This window comes from Rhincodon typus, chromosome 32 (genome assembly GCF_021869965.1).
Source record: "Rhincodon typus isolate 14 chromosome 32, sRhiTyp1.1, whole genome shotgun sequence".
NCBI lineage: Eukaryota > Metazoa > Chordata > Chondrichthyes > Orectolobiformes > Rhincodontidae > Rhincodon > Rhincodon typus.
Window position 1 is genome coordinate 5,501,471 of NC_063363.1, and position 15,992 is coordinate 5,517,462.

Below are 15,992 nucleotides of genomic sequence, written 5' to 3' on the forward strand. Positions count from 1 at the left end.
ATCTTTGGACTGTGGGAGGAAACCAGAGCACCCGGAGGAAACCCACGCAGACACAGGAAGAATGTGCAAACTCCACACAGACAGTCTCCCGAGGGTAGAATCAAACCCAGGTCCCTGGCGCTGTGAGGCAGCAGTGCTAACCACTGAACCACCATGCTGCCTTTGGGATTCAGAATCTATCCAGGTGCCAGTTTCCTGATCCTGCTTTGAAAATGCATTACATGTGGGAATAATTGTCTCTGAGCTGTCATGAAAACAGCCTCTCCTCCATCACAAATACAGAAGAGTGAATTAATTTCCAGGGAAAATGTAAATAATAAAAGAGTTGAACAAGGTCAGAACTGGTGGTGAAATATTAATGCAGAAGGCTAGGTGCAGGAGGATGTGGATCTGATTCCTGACAACTCTTCAGCCAGTTCCAGTTCTGCTGATTTCCTGTAGGGTCCTGTAATTGGAACCTTCCAAAAAACTCTCCGCTTCCACATGGCTTGAAATGCTGAGGTTACCCATGTCCTTATCCAGAAGTGCTGGCTCACAGCAATTGCTGACTAGCATTTTGTGCTGCTTTAGTTGCACCTTTCCAGCTTACAAGACCATGCACACAATCCAGGTAAATGTTTTCTGCTTATTTATGTACTTAATAAACATCAATTGGACATTCAGTAGCTGATGAAATAAAGTGCTCACAAGGATCCAGAATGCATGCTTTTCATTTGGGGAAAATGGACCATTTTATCAGCAAGTACAAAAGAAAGGTTAAAATGCACATTCATCCACTGTGGAATTATGAAATCACAGACCTAACAATGGTATCAATTACTCATTCTTTATTCAATAAATAAATATAACTACAATCAAGTTGCCATAGTCCTACTAGACCATAGGATTGCTCTCTCATTGGAGATGACTGGTGGTGATTTAACCTGAGAGCTATTACAGGGCCTTCCTGGTAACCTCAGCTGCTAATGGGAATTGAACCCATGCTGTTGGTATTATACTGCTTTAGTAAGCCAACCAAGCTAAACCAATCCCCATTAGCTACAACAGATCCCCATTAGCAAAATCAATTGGATTTGTTTCCATTGCAATCAGGAACTTTCTCCCCTCCTCTTCTGAAAGGACTGACTCATACTGGGCCACTTCTTAGCTCCAATGGCCAGTCTTCATGCACATGTCTAAAAGGAAGTTCTGGCCAGCTATTTGGCCACAAAAAGCAGCAGAATCTACCCAAATCCTGGAGTCTGCATCCATGTACTTTCCAGCAGGATTCTTTGGACAGGGATCAGCACTGGGAACTCAGAGAAATTCCTAGGTGGGATTCTTTTTCTTCCCTATCCCAGAGTTAGGAAGCTAGCTCTGCCTACTCAGCAGCTGCTGGGTATGGATCTTGATAGCTTCTTTCTCTGCTTGTTTCACGAGCACAATGAGGGAGCTGCAACAATTGTGTGCATTAATGTGTGTTTATTGAATCATACTGTATAGAAAAAGCCCTTTGGCCCATTAAGTCTGTACTACCCAAGCTACTTTAAAGCTACACTAGTTCTAGTTTCCAACCTTAGCCCATAGCCTCAAATGTTACAATATTTCACGTGCCCATTCAAGTACTTTTTAAAGATTGTGAGGTTTCCTGCCTCAACTACCATCCCAGGTAGTACATTCCGTGGAAAAAAATGTTCCTCAAATCCCCTGTAAACCTCCTGTCTTTCACCTTAAAACTGTGCCTCCTTGTAGTGATCCTTCAACTACAGCTGCTCTCTATCCCCTCTTGTCCATGCCCCTCATAGTCTTACACACCTCCATATGGACCACCTCAGCCTTCTCTGCTCCAATCCAAGCTTGTATGGCCTCTCTTCAAAGCTAAAGTGCCCCATCCCAGGCAACATCCTGTTGAATCTCCTCTGCACTCCCTCCAGTGTAATCACAAATTTCCTATATTACTGGGCAAGAACCCCACACAGTACTCCAGCTATGTAGATTTATGTAGCACCCTTTAACATAATAAGCATCTTTATCAGCAGCATTATAAAACAAAGTGTGACATTGAGCCACTTGAGAAGGTATTAGATAGGCGATCGGGAGCTTGCTCAATGAGAAGTATCAATGGATAGCCCTCTCGTCTCTGTTTCAGAAGGTTGTGGCTTTGATTCCTACACTAGGGAGTTTGGCCTATACTGCAGGCAGTCACTCCAGTACAGTACGGAGGGAGTGCTGCCCTGTCTTCGGTGCCAACTGCAGCCAAGGCTTTATGCCAAGGTGGCCCCGTCTAAACTCTCTGCTGTATGTAAATGACCTCACAGCTATTTCAAAATATATGGGATACATTGCCTGGGAGCACATTCCATTGGAATTTTTGGAAGACGTTTGGAATAATACCCCTTAAAGGGATAGTATGTTGTGGATGGAAACCACTAAAGCTAATTGGAAAGCTCCCTTAAAGAGTCCAGAATGGCCTCTTCCTGTGCTGTCTGGTTGTAAAGGAGCAGGTAAGTTCTCCACAGTGTCTGGTCAACACCTTCCTCGACAACCCCCACCCCCCCTCCCCAAACCATTTCAATAACAACAGATGATCATATCATCAGAAATGTATAAAATTATGAGGTGCACAGAGGTGACTGACAGTCAGAATATTATTCCCAGAATTGAAATGTCTAATACTAGGGGGCATGCGTTTAAGTTGATAGGGGTAAGTTCAAAGGAGGCGAGGGGGCAATTTTTTTTACACAGAGAGTGGTAGGAGTCTGGCATGCGCTGCCAGGGGTGGTGGTGGAGGCAGGTATGTTTAAGGGGCTTTTAGATAAGCACATGAGTATGCAAGGAATTGTTCAGCATGGACTGGTTGGGCCGAAGCATCTGTTTCAGTCCTGTATGACTCCACGAATGGAGGGATATGAACAAGGGGCAGGCAGAAGGGATTGTATTAATTTGGTGTCATGTTCTGCATAACATCGTGGGCCAAAGGGCCCGTCCCTGTGCTGTGCAGTTCTATCTATGGTCTGTTATTCATAGCAGTGTCGCGGGATCCTGCTGTGCCTAAATTGGCTGCTGTATTTTCCTACATTGGAGTAGCGTCCACGCTTCATTTTCAACTTGTGCAAGTTTAAGGGTAACACACGAGTTGTTTTGTGTTTTGGGTCGGTAGAGGTGAAGGCTGGAGCCTAATCCTCAAACAAAAACCTATGAAAACTTGGGCAGCAATTAGCTTCAGTGTTGCAAGGGCAATATCAAGACCGAGTTGCATCTCCGGCTGGCAACGAGGGGGACTGGTCAGCGAATGCACTGAACCTGATCCATGGGGAGGGGCTGTACTGTGTGTGTGAGAGAGAGAGAGACTGTGGGAGGTGGGGGGGGAAGATGTTGGCGAGACAGATACAGCAGCAACTGCCGAGGGAGAGCAGGCCGACAGGTTCAGCTGTCAATCACAGCCCAGAATAGAGCAGAGCTTGGTGCTGGTGGTGTGGGTGTGGGGGTGGGGGAGGGTAAGGGGAAGGGAGGGTGCAACAGGAGACTTTGCAGGGCAGAGAGCAGTTTGCAGGCACAGTATCCAGGGGCCATCATCTGAGACTTGGAAGGGCTGGTGGGAGTGGGGAGGGGAGGCCGAAAGGGAAGGGCAAGATGTTCCAGGTGGAGAAGAAGGAGTTTGCAGAGCATTTCACCAGGGGCCAGCGTGTGAGCGTGGCGAACACTTGCGGAGATTTCATGAGCGACAGTTCCAGTCTGGTGAGTGACTTGGACGAGACGGACTATGAGGTTGGCCGCCTGACGGCGTTAGCTTTCCGAAGCCTGGCGTGCCCCCCCACCAGCTACATGGAGCTCTTCGAGTCCGGGGGCTCCACCGATCTGTCCCTGGCGCTGTCCGAGGACAGTAGCGGCACCACCCAATGGTCCACCCCGGCCGAGCAGGGCTTGAGGCCGGCCAGTGGGCAGCCTGGTCCCCGGGCAGCCCCCCCGCTCGGCAGCGGCCACTTCGAGTGTGTGGAGGTGGCTGTGGGAAGCCAGGAGGATAGCTCCGGGGGCCGGGGGGAAGCCCGCACTGTCCCCAAGAGGGAGATCCAGCTCAAAAAGAGGGAGAGGAGTGAGCTGAGCGTTTTCCGCGCCAGCGAGGCCAGTGCCTGCCCAGAGGAGAGAAAGACCATGTCCCGGGAAGAGGAGGTGAGGGCCAGTGTCCTGCACAGAGCTGAACCCCAGGAAGAAAGCTCCAAAAAGGCCAAGTTCGCCTCCTGCCACATCTCCAATGTCATCTCCAAGAAGATGCAGTTTGAGCAAGAGCTCAAGATGGAGCGGGGGGCCATCCAGGATCCTTTCTCGTCCGTGCCGTCCACCCCGTCCTCGGCGCACGTCAAAGAGTTTGAGTTGCCCCTGCCAGGGCTCACTCAGGAGGGCGAGTACTTGGCAGAGGAGCCTGGCAGAAGCTGGGAGTTCAGCGCTGAGCTGCTAGGAGGCACCAGGAGTGCGGTGCTGCAGGAGAGCTGCCCTGATACTGGCCCTCCACATCCCAGCGGCTTCAGGAGCTGGAAGGAGAGCTGTACCGAGGATAAGAAAGCAGCGAAGCCAGGGAGAGCAGGATTCCCCAATGATTCACAACCTGAAAAGGCCGCTGCACGCAACAGCCAGGAGGAGAGATATGTGGAGGCTATCCCACAGTTTACCAAACAGGCCAGCTACTCCAAGGACAGCCAGCCCAGTGTTCTTGAAGACAAGCCCAGCTATAAACAACTGGGTAATAAAATAGACACTAGAAACCCATCCAGGAGCAACATAATGCCACAACCGCCCAAGGTGACACCTGCTCCTCCAACCACACAAGAGAAGCAAGTGGACCCATATGGGACAGTCGAACAGCTCGCTCCAAACATAGGCTCCCACAGCAAGATCATCCCTCTTGACCCTAAATATCAGACTCTGCCTGCTTCATTTAAATTTGAGACAGACGATTGTAGAATCGTTGACCCCCAGTTTGACCGAGGTGAATCGACAGCACAGAGAGCAAAAGGGCCCATCCATCAGGTTCGAGATGTGCGCAAACTGGTCAAGAATACCTATGGGGCATTAAGTTTCCATGTCTCTGAAGCCAAACCTTCTGGGTTTTTTCATCCTGATGGTTCACAACTACCTGCAGAGCCTGATCAAACCAATGTACCAGTGGGCAGCATCCCAACATTGCCTATGAACATCCAATGCAAATCCATAAATTGGAAAGGCAACAGAGAAATGTCGTACAGTTCATCAGTAGACAAGAAATATTGGACCTACGCAGGCAGTACAGACACCTCCAGGTTATATGCGTCTGATATCAAGCTGCTACTTCCGTCTGATATTAAGAAAAGCAAAACAGATACTCCTAAAAAAGCAGAGAGTGAAAACCAGATTTGCAAAAACGTCGGGAAAGCAGAGGGTGCAGAGGCAATTCATCCTGCAGATTCAAAGAACATCAAGAACAAAAACAAAATTGACAAATCACAGAGCTCATCTGCTTCAAGTAAGGAAGCTACCAGGGTTTCTCCTCTAAGAGATAGCTGTAAAAAAGATACACAAGAGAAAAAAAATGTAAGTTTGGTGAGGAAGCTTTCAACAAGTGAAGATCGTAATTTGATGTCTGAGATGGACAAGGTCAAAAAGTGTTGGTCAACTAGTGTGGAAAACCAGTGCCCAGATTCATCACTGTTGAATTCACATTTGAAAGTTAATAAGGTTGAGACTGTTGGAGAAAAAACAAAGAAAGCTTCAGCACAATTCATTCCGAAACAAGAGAATACAGTGCTCAGCAATAATGTTGGTACCAAAAAAGATGACCCAGTGAAACCGCACAGCCAATTAAAACCTGCTGGAACTGTCACTTCACTCAAAGTGGATTTGAGTTTGACACATGGGAGAAGTGATTCGAAAAAAGAAGCTCAAGACAAACCAGAAAATCAAAATAAACACCAGAAGATTACGATTTCAAAGAATAACATTGCCAAAACATTGGCTGAGAAGGATGAGCCATTAAACCAGAACAAACATTTAAAAATTTCAACTTCCAATTTAACCAGTTCAAATATTTCGAAAGGAAAAGATGCATCAGAGAGAAAGGTTGACTCGAGATTGGATCAGCAGAAGACACTTCGAAAGATGTCTTCATCAAAAAATGAGAGCACTCAAGAATTAACCAGGAAAGGGGAATTAAACAAAGAAGGTCAGTTCAGAAAGTTGGGAAGTAAGAATGACAATTCTGAAAATGTGGTTTTAAAGACTGAAGAAATTAAAGGAAATGAGGAACGTGGAAGAGAAGGTCAAGGCAAGGTGGAATGGAAGAGTAAACACTTTGGAAAATCTACTGTCAGTAGTGAGGATATACTGTCACCAATTGGGAATGATGACGATGTAAGAAAGGGTCAGATTGGATTGGAAAAGAAGACTGTAGTGATGAGTAGCTCCCTCTCACAAACTGTAGACAATTCAAAAATACCTGAGAGAAGTGAGCCTAGAAATGAGACAAACATTGGATGGCAAAAGGAAAAGAGATTCTCATGTAATTCCACCTTAAACAGTGAAGTCATCAAATCACCACCGGGGAAATATGAAACTGTCAAAGATATCCAAATTCGATTAGAGAATCAGAGTAAGAAACTGGGAAGCTCAAATGAAGAAAAGTCACTGACTGGGAAAACCAAAGCCAATAATGAGAGCCAGACTGTTCTGGAAAATCAAAAAACCTGTCAGGATTATTGCACCCAGACTAGTGAAAGCATTAAGTCGTCCATTTGCAAGACTGAGACTAAGACAGAGAGTCTGACTGAATCTCAGAAACAAGTTAAAAAGGGGAGAGCTGAACAAGCTTCAGAAAAAGCAGGCATGAAAATGCTAAAGGAATCACAGCCAATTAAAGATAGTTATGTTTTGTCATTGATTTTAGAAGAAGAAAACAGGAATAACTTGGAGTCCGCCGATGCCAAAATGAGAAACAAACAATCGTTATCTGTGAAGCATCAACTCCTAAATGATACTGGTGCACAAGCTTCTATTTCCTCTTCAGTTAACAGCACAGATAAACAAACTGTATCCTCTGTGAAACCCACAGATCACCACCAAACAGTAACAAGTTCAGTGAAGACACCAACTCACAAACTGGAAAATCACAGTGATTCAAAAGGTTCGTCAACCTTCACCACTGAAATCCCTGTGTCAACAACCAAAGCAACGTGTCAGCAGACACATTTACAGACCCATTCAAGTTCAACAGAGTTTAATGTGAAGACACTCCCTGCTGTCAGGCTGTCCAGCCAGGATATGAACAAGCTGAGTTCCTCTGCAGATGAAACACAGCCCACAGGTGGAGCAGTCACTCAGGAACAAGCATCGCTTTCCCTCGACAGCTTAAACTATCTTGCCATTCCTCTGAAAGAGCAGAAGGCACAGGTGCCCAACATGGGACTAACAGCTGTTTCTCCTCGATCTGCCACCTTCAAAGCAAATCCACCATCGGCGATCCCCTACTTTCAGCATCAGCGTAGTGTGGAGGCAATGGATCCTCAAAGGCAAGAGAAACAGACAGTGTCTCATCAGGTTACCCAGGATGCACAGTCCCCTGGTGCTCAGCTGAAAAACCCACCTTACTCTTCCGTAAACCAAACCCAGCCTCCGTTCTCTCCAGGTGCGAGGGCGTCAAACCTTGTGGAGACAGTTAGTGAAGTTCCACAAACTTCTCAAGACGTAGACAACTCTCCCATGCCTTGTTTTCAGTATCCTCAAACTCAGAGAAAAATGCTTGTGGATCCAGAAACAGGAAAATATTACTTTGTGGATGCTCCAGTTCAACCTCCTCGTAAAATGCTGTTGGATCCGGAAACAGGGCAGTACGTGGAAGTCATGATGCCTCAGCATCCCTACGGTGGAGTATACCAAGTGCCTTTCCCTCCTTACCTTATAAATCCAGGAGTTATGAGCCCATCTTATTTACCAAATATGCCATACCCTGGGTTATTTGTAGGACCTCCTATGTCTTCTCAAAGACCTCTGGAAATGCAAGGCCAAGTACTGTCCCAACCAAGTATCCCACAAGATAAAACAGATTCACAGCAACATAAACAGTATGTCCAGAGGAGTTTCTCTGCTGATTCGGCAAACATGGAGAGCTTGTATTATATACCAACGGGTATGCCATTATATCCCAATCCAGGCCATCCTGGTCTGCAGCAAGTACCCATGCAAGCTAAATCTTGTGCTGAAATTAGAGACAGCAAAACTACAGGCATTTGGTCAATGCAACAAATTTATGGAGTCAGCAACCTGCTCCCCCATGGAAGGCCAAGTAGTTTTATGGTGGAGTAAAAAATAAACAGGTACATTTGATGACAGGCTTTGATGGGGCAATGAGAACCTGCAGCTGAGCAAGAATTAAGCATCGGCCACAGATTCAACCATACAGTCATGTCAGAGATGAATGGCATTCACTGAAGAGTATTTTCCTCTAGACATCATACCGTTATCGGTCCAGGGACACACAGCTCAATGGGAAAACCACTCATAGTTTATTGAAGTAATGTTGAAAAGCATCTTGTGAAGTCCCAGCTCCTTACAGCAAAGTTGAACATCAAATTGGGCCAATTCCTTGAGAATGTTTTCATTTCCATTGGAATCTGATCAAATCATGCAACGCTTGAAAGGGCTCAATGACTTTGGCCTCTTATTTGAGGAGTAAGGAATAACATTGAAGGTGTTTGGTTACTCTTTCTTAAAGCTATTGCGAAAGAACAATTTACTGTGCTAAGGCAAAGAGTAAGAGGGCAAACTTATGCCCTAGACCCATGATTCATTTTCTTGGTTGTTAAACAGATTCCATCTTATTGTCTACAAAAAGAGATGTTGAATATATCTGTGACTCTTAAATAATGTTCACTTGTGTCAGGTTTTGTGTGTGTGAAATGCAATTGCCAGCAACACAGGTCACAATTTCAGAGTTAACTGGAGTGAATGTTGCAAAGGCATAGAAATGTACCTTCTTGCTTTTGGGAAAATTTTCATTTCATTGTGTGCCATGCATGTGAGAATGTTTCTCTCAGTCTTCAGTACTTCACTATGCTATCAGAAACTGAACTTAATAAGTTTATAAAGAGGACTTACTTTATTAACTTGACAAGCACCAACAGGCTTTATTATTTCATTGGCACGATAGTTACTAAACCATACTGTACCATCTCAAAGTAATTGACAAACCTGTCAATAGGAAATTGCTTTTTGGGGATTCTTTAACCTGTTTCACAAGTCATGTCAGCACAAAGTTAAACATGGCTAGACTATATAGGGGTGTTGCTAGGAAAATACAAGCTCAGCACTTCATATTTAGTGAAACTAGTGATGTTAGGGATAAATCTTTGCACAAGTATCACCTCTAACGATTGAAATACTAATGACCAACAGTAACTTCAATTTATGTGCTAGTAATATATGATAATGATACTATATAATTTAAAGATACTTGTATTTACATACAAGATTCTTAGTGGTCTCCACAGTGAATCATCATCGAAGAGCAGTGACTTGTTATGTTGGTATATGCTTTGTGAGTGGGAAAGACCTGTTGTTTTTGGGTGTTGCCAATACCAAAGGAAGTAAGATAGACTAAATAAAGGTTTCTCTAGCCTTGACATGGAGGTAGGAGTCTGTGGAACTGGTGAGTCAAAATGTGGATTGTGTAAAATAACATTTTCTAATCTATGCCAGGCAGTTGGTGAGGTAGGTGCATGATTGCACTTTGATGCCGAGTTGCAAGTATGAAGCACTCTCACACTGACAATGGCAAAGCTCAGATGTAGAGTAAAAAACTGCTCTTTCCTAATTAACAATCTGCTCCAAGCTGTAAGATTCCCTTCTGCACCCATGTGACCTTTCCATTAAAGACACTTCGCCAATTTTGTGAATGGGATGACCAATTCTTAAAATGCTGTGCTTGATTCTTGCTGGGATATATGTGCTGCCAAGATATATGTAGAGAGAGATTCTCATGCTATCTGATTCACAGAATTGTTATGGTACGGAAGGAAGCCATTCAGCCCATCATGTCAACACCCTGGTCTCTGAGCATGTTGACGTAGTGCCCTACCTTCTCCCTATAATCCATCTCATTGTTTCTATTTAAGTAATCATATGATGTCTCAAATAAAGAGAAAAAAAAGACAAATCAATTCAGTGTGGAATGGAATTGAAAGCTACACTCAGGGACAGGACTGCCATTGCTTGTTGGAAATACTCTGAAGTCCTGCCAAATGATCCAGTATACTTGGAATCAGACAACTTGTAACACTAAGTAAGAACATCAGAACTATTTATGTGCTGCATTCACTTCCCTCCTTGAACACTCATTCAGATAAATCCCAAAGAGCTGCCGCTGTAGCAGCTCCTGTTTGACTCAGAACAGAGCTACAAATCCTGTGGAATACAGTACAGGAATATATCTTAAGAACAAACTCACTTGCTCACATAAATAGTGCAGGACATAAATTCATCGAATGAGATGTCACAGAAAGAGGCCATTCTGCCCAGGCACATCTATCTGATGAGTCCCATCTGCCTGTTCTTTCTCTAGGGGCCTGCCGACGTTTCCCCTTCAAGTACTTATCCAATTCCCTTTTGAAAATGACTATTGAGTCGATCCACAGCACCCTTTCAGGCAGCGCATTCCTGATCATACCTCCCTGTGCAAATTTTTTTCTTGCATGGCCTTTCTGTTTCGTTCACCAATTGTCTAAAACCTGTGGAAAAAAAGAGACTGACTTTCTGTGGATGGACTCAAGGTATAAAAGCTAACCTCTATGCTGTGTTGACACACTGGAATATATTACTGTCTGACTTTTCCATTTACCTTGTGTCTTACAGTGTGGCACAGTGGTTGATACTGCTTGTTACAGGTGTTCAAGGGCTGGCACAGGCATAATGGGCCAAATGACCTCTTTCTGACTTGTACAGTTCCATGATTCCTATTGGAATATTTGTGTGGAAGGTGAGGGCAGGACAACATGTGGCTGTAATGCCTGCTGTTGTCAAATATTTTAAGAACACCTATATTCTGAGCATTCACCTGCTGAAAGGACTGCTTGGCTGAAATAGTGGAGGAGTGCTGCTAGCTATACACCTGGATCCCAGCAACGCCAGGTCAATGAATGATAGTCATCAACATTTTGGTGCAAATTGAATCTAAAGTTAACTGTAAAAGATGTAAAATTCAGAGTTGATACTGATACCTTTATCCTGTCCATGCCTCAGTAGTATCACTCTTGCCTCTCAGTCACAAAGTCATGGGTTTAGGTTCCAATTCAGAAACTTGAGAACGAGGATTAGGCTGACAGTCCAGTGTAGAACCTTGGCAGAGGTGCTTCTTTTTGGAAAAGGTGTTAGACCAATGCCCTGTTTGTTCTCTCAAGTAGAGGTAAAACATTCAGTGGAGAACTATTTCAAAGAAAACCAAGAGTCTGGCTGAAATGGATCCTCGAACATCACCAAACTCAGATATTCTGGTCATTGATTTCCGTGGTGTTTATGAGAGGTTGCTGTGCACAAATTACCATGGTGTTTCCTATAGTACACAGTGACTGTGCGTTAGGAGGATTTTCTAGATAGTACAGTGCCTTTGGGGACATTGTAAGTTTGTGAAAGGTGCTGCTTGATGTAAGTTCTTCTTATTTCTTGAAATCATAACAGGTATAGTGTGTTCAGTAGTGACGTTAGTAAATGAATTGTGGAGACATATTTACATTGAATCACACTACTCATTGATGTTGAATTCATGTTTTCTGGAAGTTGAAAACACCATTTCTAGCCATGCTGTTGTTTTGTGCTAAATAGTTGCACATTTTTGTATCTGATAATGTATCAATAATATTATATTTCACAGGTTTGAGTTGTACAAAAATGGATGCATCTTATGTTGAATAACAAATAAACACCTCCTGAGAGACTTTTCATTTTAGATGTATGTAATCAACATGTACACACTTTGTAAAGTAGTTTGTCTCCTCATTTAGAGATAGTAGGAACTGCCAATGCTGGAGTTTTAGATAACAAGGTGTAGAGCTGGATGAACACAGCAGGCCAGGCAGTGGCAGAGGAGCAGGAAAGCTGACGTTTCGGGTCTGGACCCTTCTTCAGAAATAATTTCATTGTCTCCTCAATTACTTTTTTTCTATTGTTCACTGGAAGGTCTTTGTTTTATCTGCTATCATTTAGAAATGCGCCATATGTTTTAATGATCGCAGATTCTTAGTCAGATGCTATCAGCCTAAGTGAAATCGTTGCTGTTTGTATATCTTGGCACCTAGGTGTCACAGTCATTCAGTTCAATGAGCAGTTTCAATTGCTATAAAGAGCACATTATCCTCTCTTTTGCCTTGTTGCTGCTGCACCGTGGACAGGTCCAGGGTGAGAAAATTGTTCTCATTAAATACACAAATGTTTGCCCTAAGGAGCCATAGGTGGAAGATCATCACTGATAATAGAAATTCAGGAGAAATGTTTTTATTCAGATAATTCAGGCTGGAGGACATCATGGAGTGGGTGAGGTGAATAGCTTTGAAGCACTTAAGGAGAAGCCATATACACACATGAAGGTGAAAGAATAGACTTACTGAGTGTGTAAGTGGGAAGAAGCTCATGTGGAAAGTAACTCTGTGGATCAATTGGGCTGAATGGTCTGTTTCTGCTTTGTATATTCTATATAATTAGGTGTAATTGATAGGCAAACATTAGCTCCCAGGTAAATTACTACAAGAAATTTGAAGATTCTGCACCTTAATCTCTGATGTAAGAGCATAAGAAATAGAAGCAGGATTAAGCCATTCAGGCCCCCAAAATGTCCCATCATTCTCTAAGATCATACCTGATCTGCCCTAGGCCTTGACTCCTCTTCCATGTCAGCACAGCATAGCTGACAAATCCCAGTATTTTCAAAATCAGTCTACTTCCTTATTAAAAAGTTTCAGTGATCTAGTTTCAACAACTCTCTGGGATAAGAAATTCTAGATATTCACTACCTTCTGAGAGAAGAAATTCCTTCACATCACATTTTTAAATGAGTGTCCCCTTATTCTGTAACTATGTCCCCTAGTTTGAGATGCCCCCACCAGTGGAAATAGCTTCTCAACATCAGCTCTGTCAAGCTCACTCAGAATCTTGTATGTTTCTATAAGATCATCCCTCATTCTTCTAGACTCATGGTCCTTTCCAATTCCTGTTAGAACAACGGTCATGACTCAGTGACAATGACACTCACCTCTGAGTTAGGTGGCAATGGGTGCAAAGTCCTAATTCAGAGATATGAACATAAAATTCAACTCTACAATGCAATATCAGGGGTGTGCATTCCAATTTGGAAGTTTTGTTTTCAATGGGGACATTAAATCAAACTGCCGTCTCAGGTGGATGCAAAAGAACCCATGCCAAATTTTTGAGAAAGAACAGGGAGCTTTTCTATGGTGTTCTGGACAATATTCATCCTTTTACCTAACTCACTAAAACCAGAATAATTGGTCATCATCATCATATTGCTGTTTGGAACTTGGTGTATGTAGTCTGGTTATATGTTTCCTACGTTAAAATAGTGTCCACGATTCAGAAAACTCTGCTTTGTCTGAAACTGAAATGCAAATTCTTTCCTTGCACAGACTTGCAAACCTTAAGTTTTCAAGAAGTATTACCAAAGTGTTGGGAGTTGGCTTCTTGGCTGGATTTCTAGATCAAAGCTAAAGTTAAGTCTAGAAGGGTGACAGGAGCTACAGACAGGGGATGAAGAATAATGAAAAAAGCTTGTAGACAGTGCCAGTCTTCATGTAAAAAAACAATTTTTAAAAGGGACTACATTCTTTAAATGTGATTCCCCTGGCTATAACTGCATCAAGTTGCATTGCATTTACAGCATAGACAATTTGACTCAATTGGTCTCTGGCAGGGCATATGCTTTTTTTTTTATTTATTCATGGGATGTGGGTATCACTGACTTGCCAGCATTTAATTCTTGTCCCAGTTGTCCTTGAGGAGGTAGTATGAGCTCGCTTCTTGAATTGCTGCAGTCCATGTGTTTTAGATAGACCCACAATGCCATGAGGGAATTCAGGATTTTGACCCAGTGACAGTGAAAGAATAGTGATATATTTCCAAGTCAACATGGTGAGCGTCTTAGTGTTTCCATGCCTTGTCCTCTCAAATGGAAGTAGTCGTGAATTTGGAAGGTGCTGCCTAAGGATCTTTATTGAACTTCCGCAATGCATCTTTAAGATAATACAGAGTCAATAAATGTGGAGCTGGAAAAGCACAGCAAGTCAGTCAGCATCCGAGAAGCAGGAAGGTCAACGTTTTGGGACAGAACCCAATACTCACTGCTGCTACTGAGCGTTGGTTGTGGATACTTGTGGATGTGGTGCCAATCAAGCTGCTTTCTTGAGTGTTGTTGGAGCTGCACCCATCCAGGCCAATGGGGAGTATTCCATCACACTCCTGACTTGGATAGGTGGATGGTGGAGAGGCTTTGGAAAATCAGGAGGTAAATTACTCACCTCAGTATTCCTAGACTCTGACCTGCTTTTGTCAGTGGGGTCCTGACTGAACCAAGGAATGTTCTGCATATATCACAAACAGTCAAACATACCTGGCACCCGTGCAGCTACCCATAATGACACCTTTGACATAGAGAAAGTGAGATGAAAAGAAGAGGTTTTCAAACTGAGAATGAGTTCATCTAGATGGAGAAGGGCATTGGTGGATGGAGACTTTGTGTAAGCTTCTTTTCAAGGAAGAAGTGGAGGGCTTACAGATCATCTTGGTGGGGAATAGATGTATAGAAGGATTGCATATTCATGATAAGAAAGAGGAAATCATCAGAAGAAACATGAATACAACTGGGTAGATAGAGTCAATAGGAGAAAAAATAAATTAATTGGGGCAGGAGCAGACTGAAATGATGGTTCAGCCAGGGCAGTCCTGTTTTTGGATTTTGGAGAAGAGGTACAAATATGGTTTGAGGGTCTATGAGGTAGAAAGCTGCAGAAAGAAGGCCTCCAGAGGAAATGAGGTCAGTGACAGTCCTGGAAACTATAGCCTGATGTTCAGTGGTGGGATTGTGATCCAGCGGAGACAGGAGGAAGTGGCAGAGAATTGGTCCTCAGCCTCTGCCAGGTAGAGGTCAGCATGCCAGCTGACGACAACACCACCTTTTTATCAGCAGATTTGGTGATAAAGTTAGGGTTAGACTTGAGTGAATAGAATGCATCAGATTCAGAGGGAGACGGGTTAGAGTGGGTGAGGGGAACAGAGATATTAAGGTGGTTGATGTTAAGTTGGCAGTTCTCGATGAAGAGATCCAGTACAGGTAAAAGGCTGGAGAGAGGGGGCCAGGTGAAGGGAGAACGTTAGAGGCAGGTGAATGGGTCTATGGCGTGGGGAGACGGCTTCTGTACAAAGAATTCACCACAGAGGCAGAGAAGTCAGAAAAGATTTAAGGTCACGGTGTGCCCAAGATTCATTGAAGTGGGGGCATAAAGGGATAAAGCTATTTCCTTTGCCGAGCGCAGATCATTCTGCATCAGAGACAGGAATGTCAGAGGATATGGTGAACACATGACAAGAGGTGAATTTAGAGGAAGGGATGGGATCAGAGAGAAGCAGAGATGGAAAAGGATCATCTGGGGTGCCAGTACCTGTTTACTTCATTTATTTGCTCTTTGTATATCTTATCAAACCTTTACCTCAGTGGGCAGCACGGCAGCTCACAGCACCTGCACCTGGGTTCGATTCAGCTTCGGGTGACTGTGTGGAGTTTCCACATTCTCCCTCTGTCTGCATGGGTTTCCTCTAGGGTGCTCCAGTTTCCTCCCACAATCCAAAGATGTGCAGGTTAGGCAGATTAGCCATGGGGATTGCAGGGTTACAGGGAGAGGATAGAGGGGTGGGTGTAGGTGGGATGCTCTTTGGAGGGTTGGTGTAGACTTAATGAGCTGAATGGTCTGCTTCCACCTGTAAGGATTCTGTGG

The 15,992-nt window shown here is 43.9% G+C and overlaps 1 protein-coding gene across 1 annotated transcript; it reads left to right on the forward strand.

Annotated features, from left to right (window-relative positions):
- Positions 1-3,612: 3,612 nt before the first annotated feature.
- On the forward strand, positions 3,613-8,870 carry LOC125486700 (uncharacterized protein C4orf54 homolog). The gene has a single exon (XM_048615356.1). The coding sequence runs from the start codon at positions 3,613-3,615 to the stop codon at positions 8,305-8,307; it is 4,695 nt and encodes a 1,564-aa protein (XP_048471313.1). The 3' UTR covers positions 8,308-8,870.
- The last annotated feature ends 7,122 nt before the right edge of the window (positions 8,871-15,992 follow it).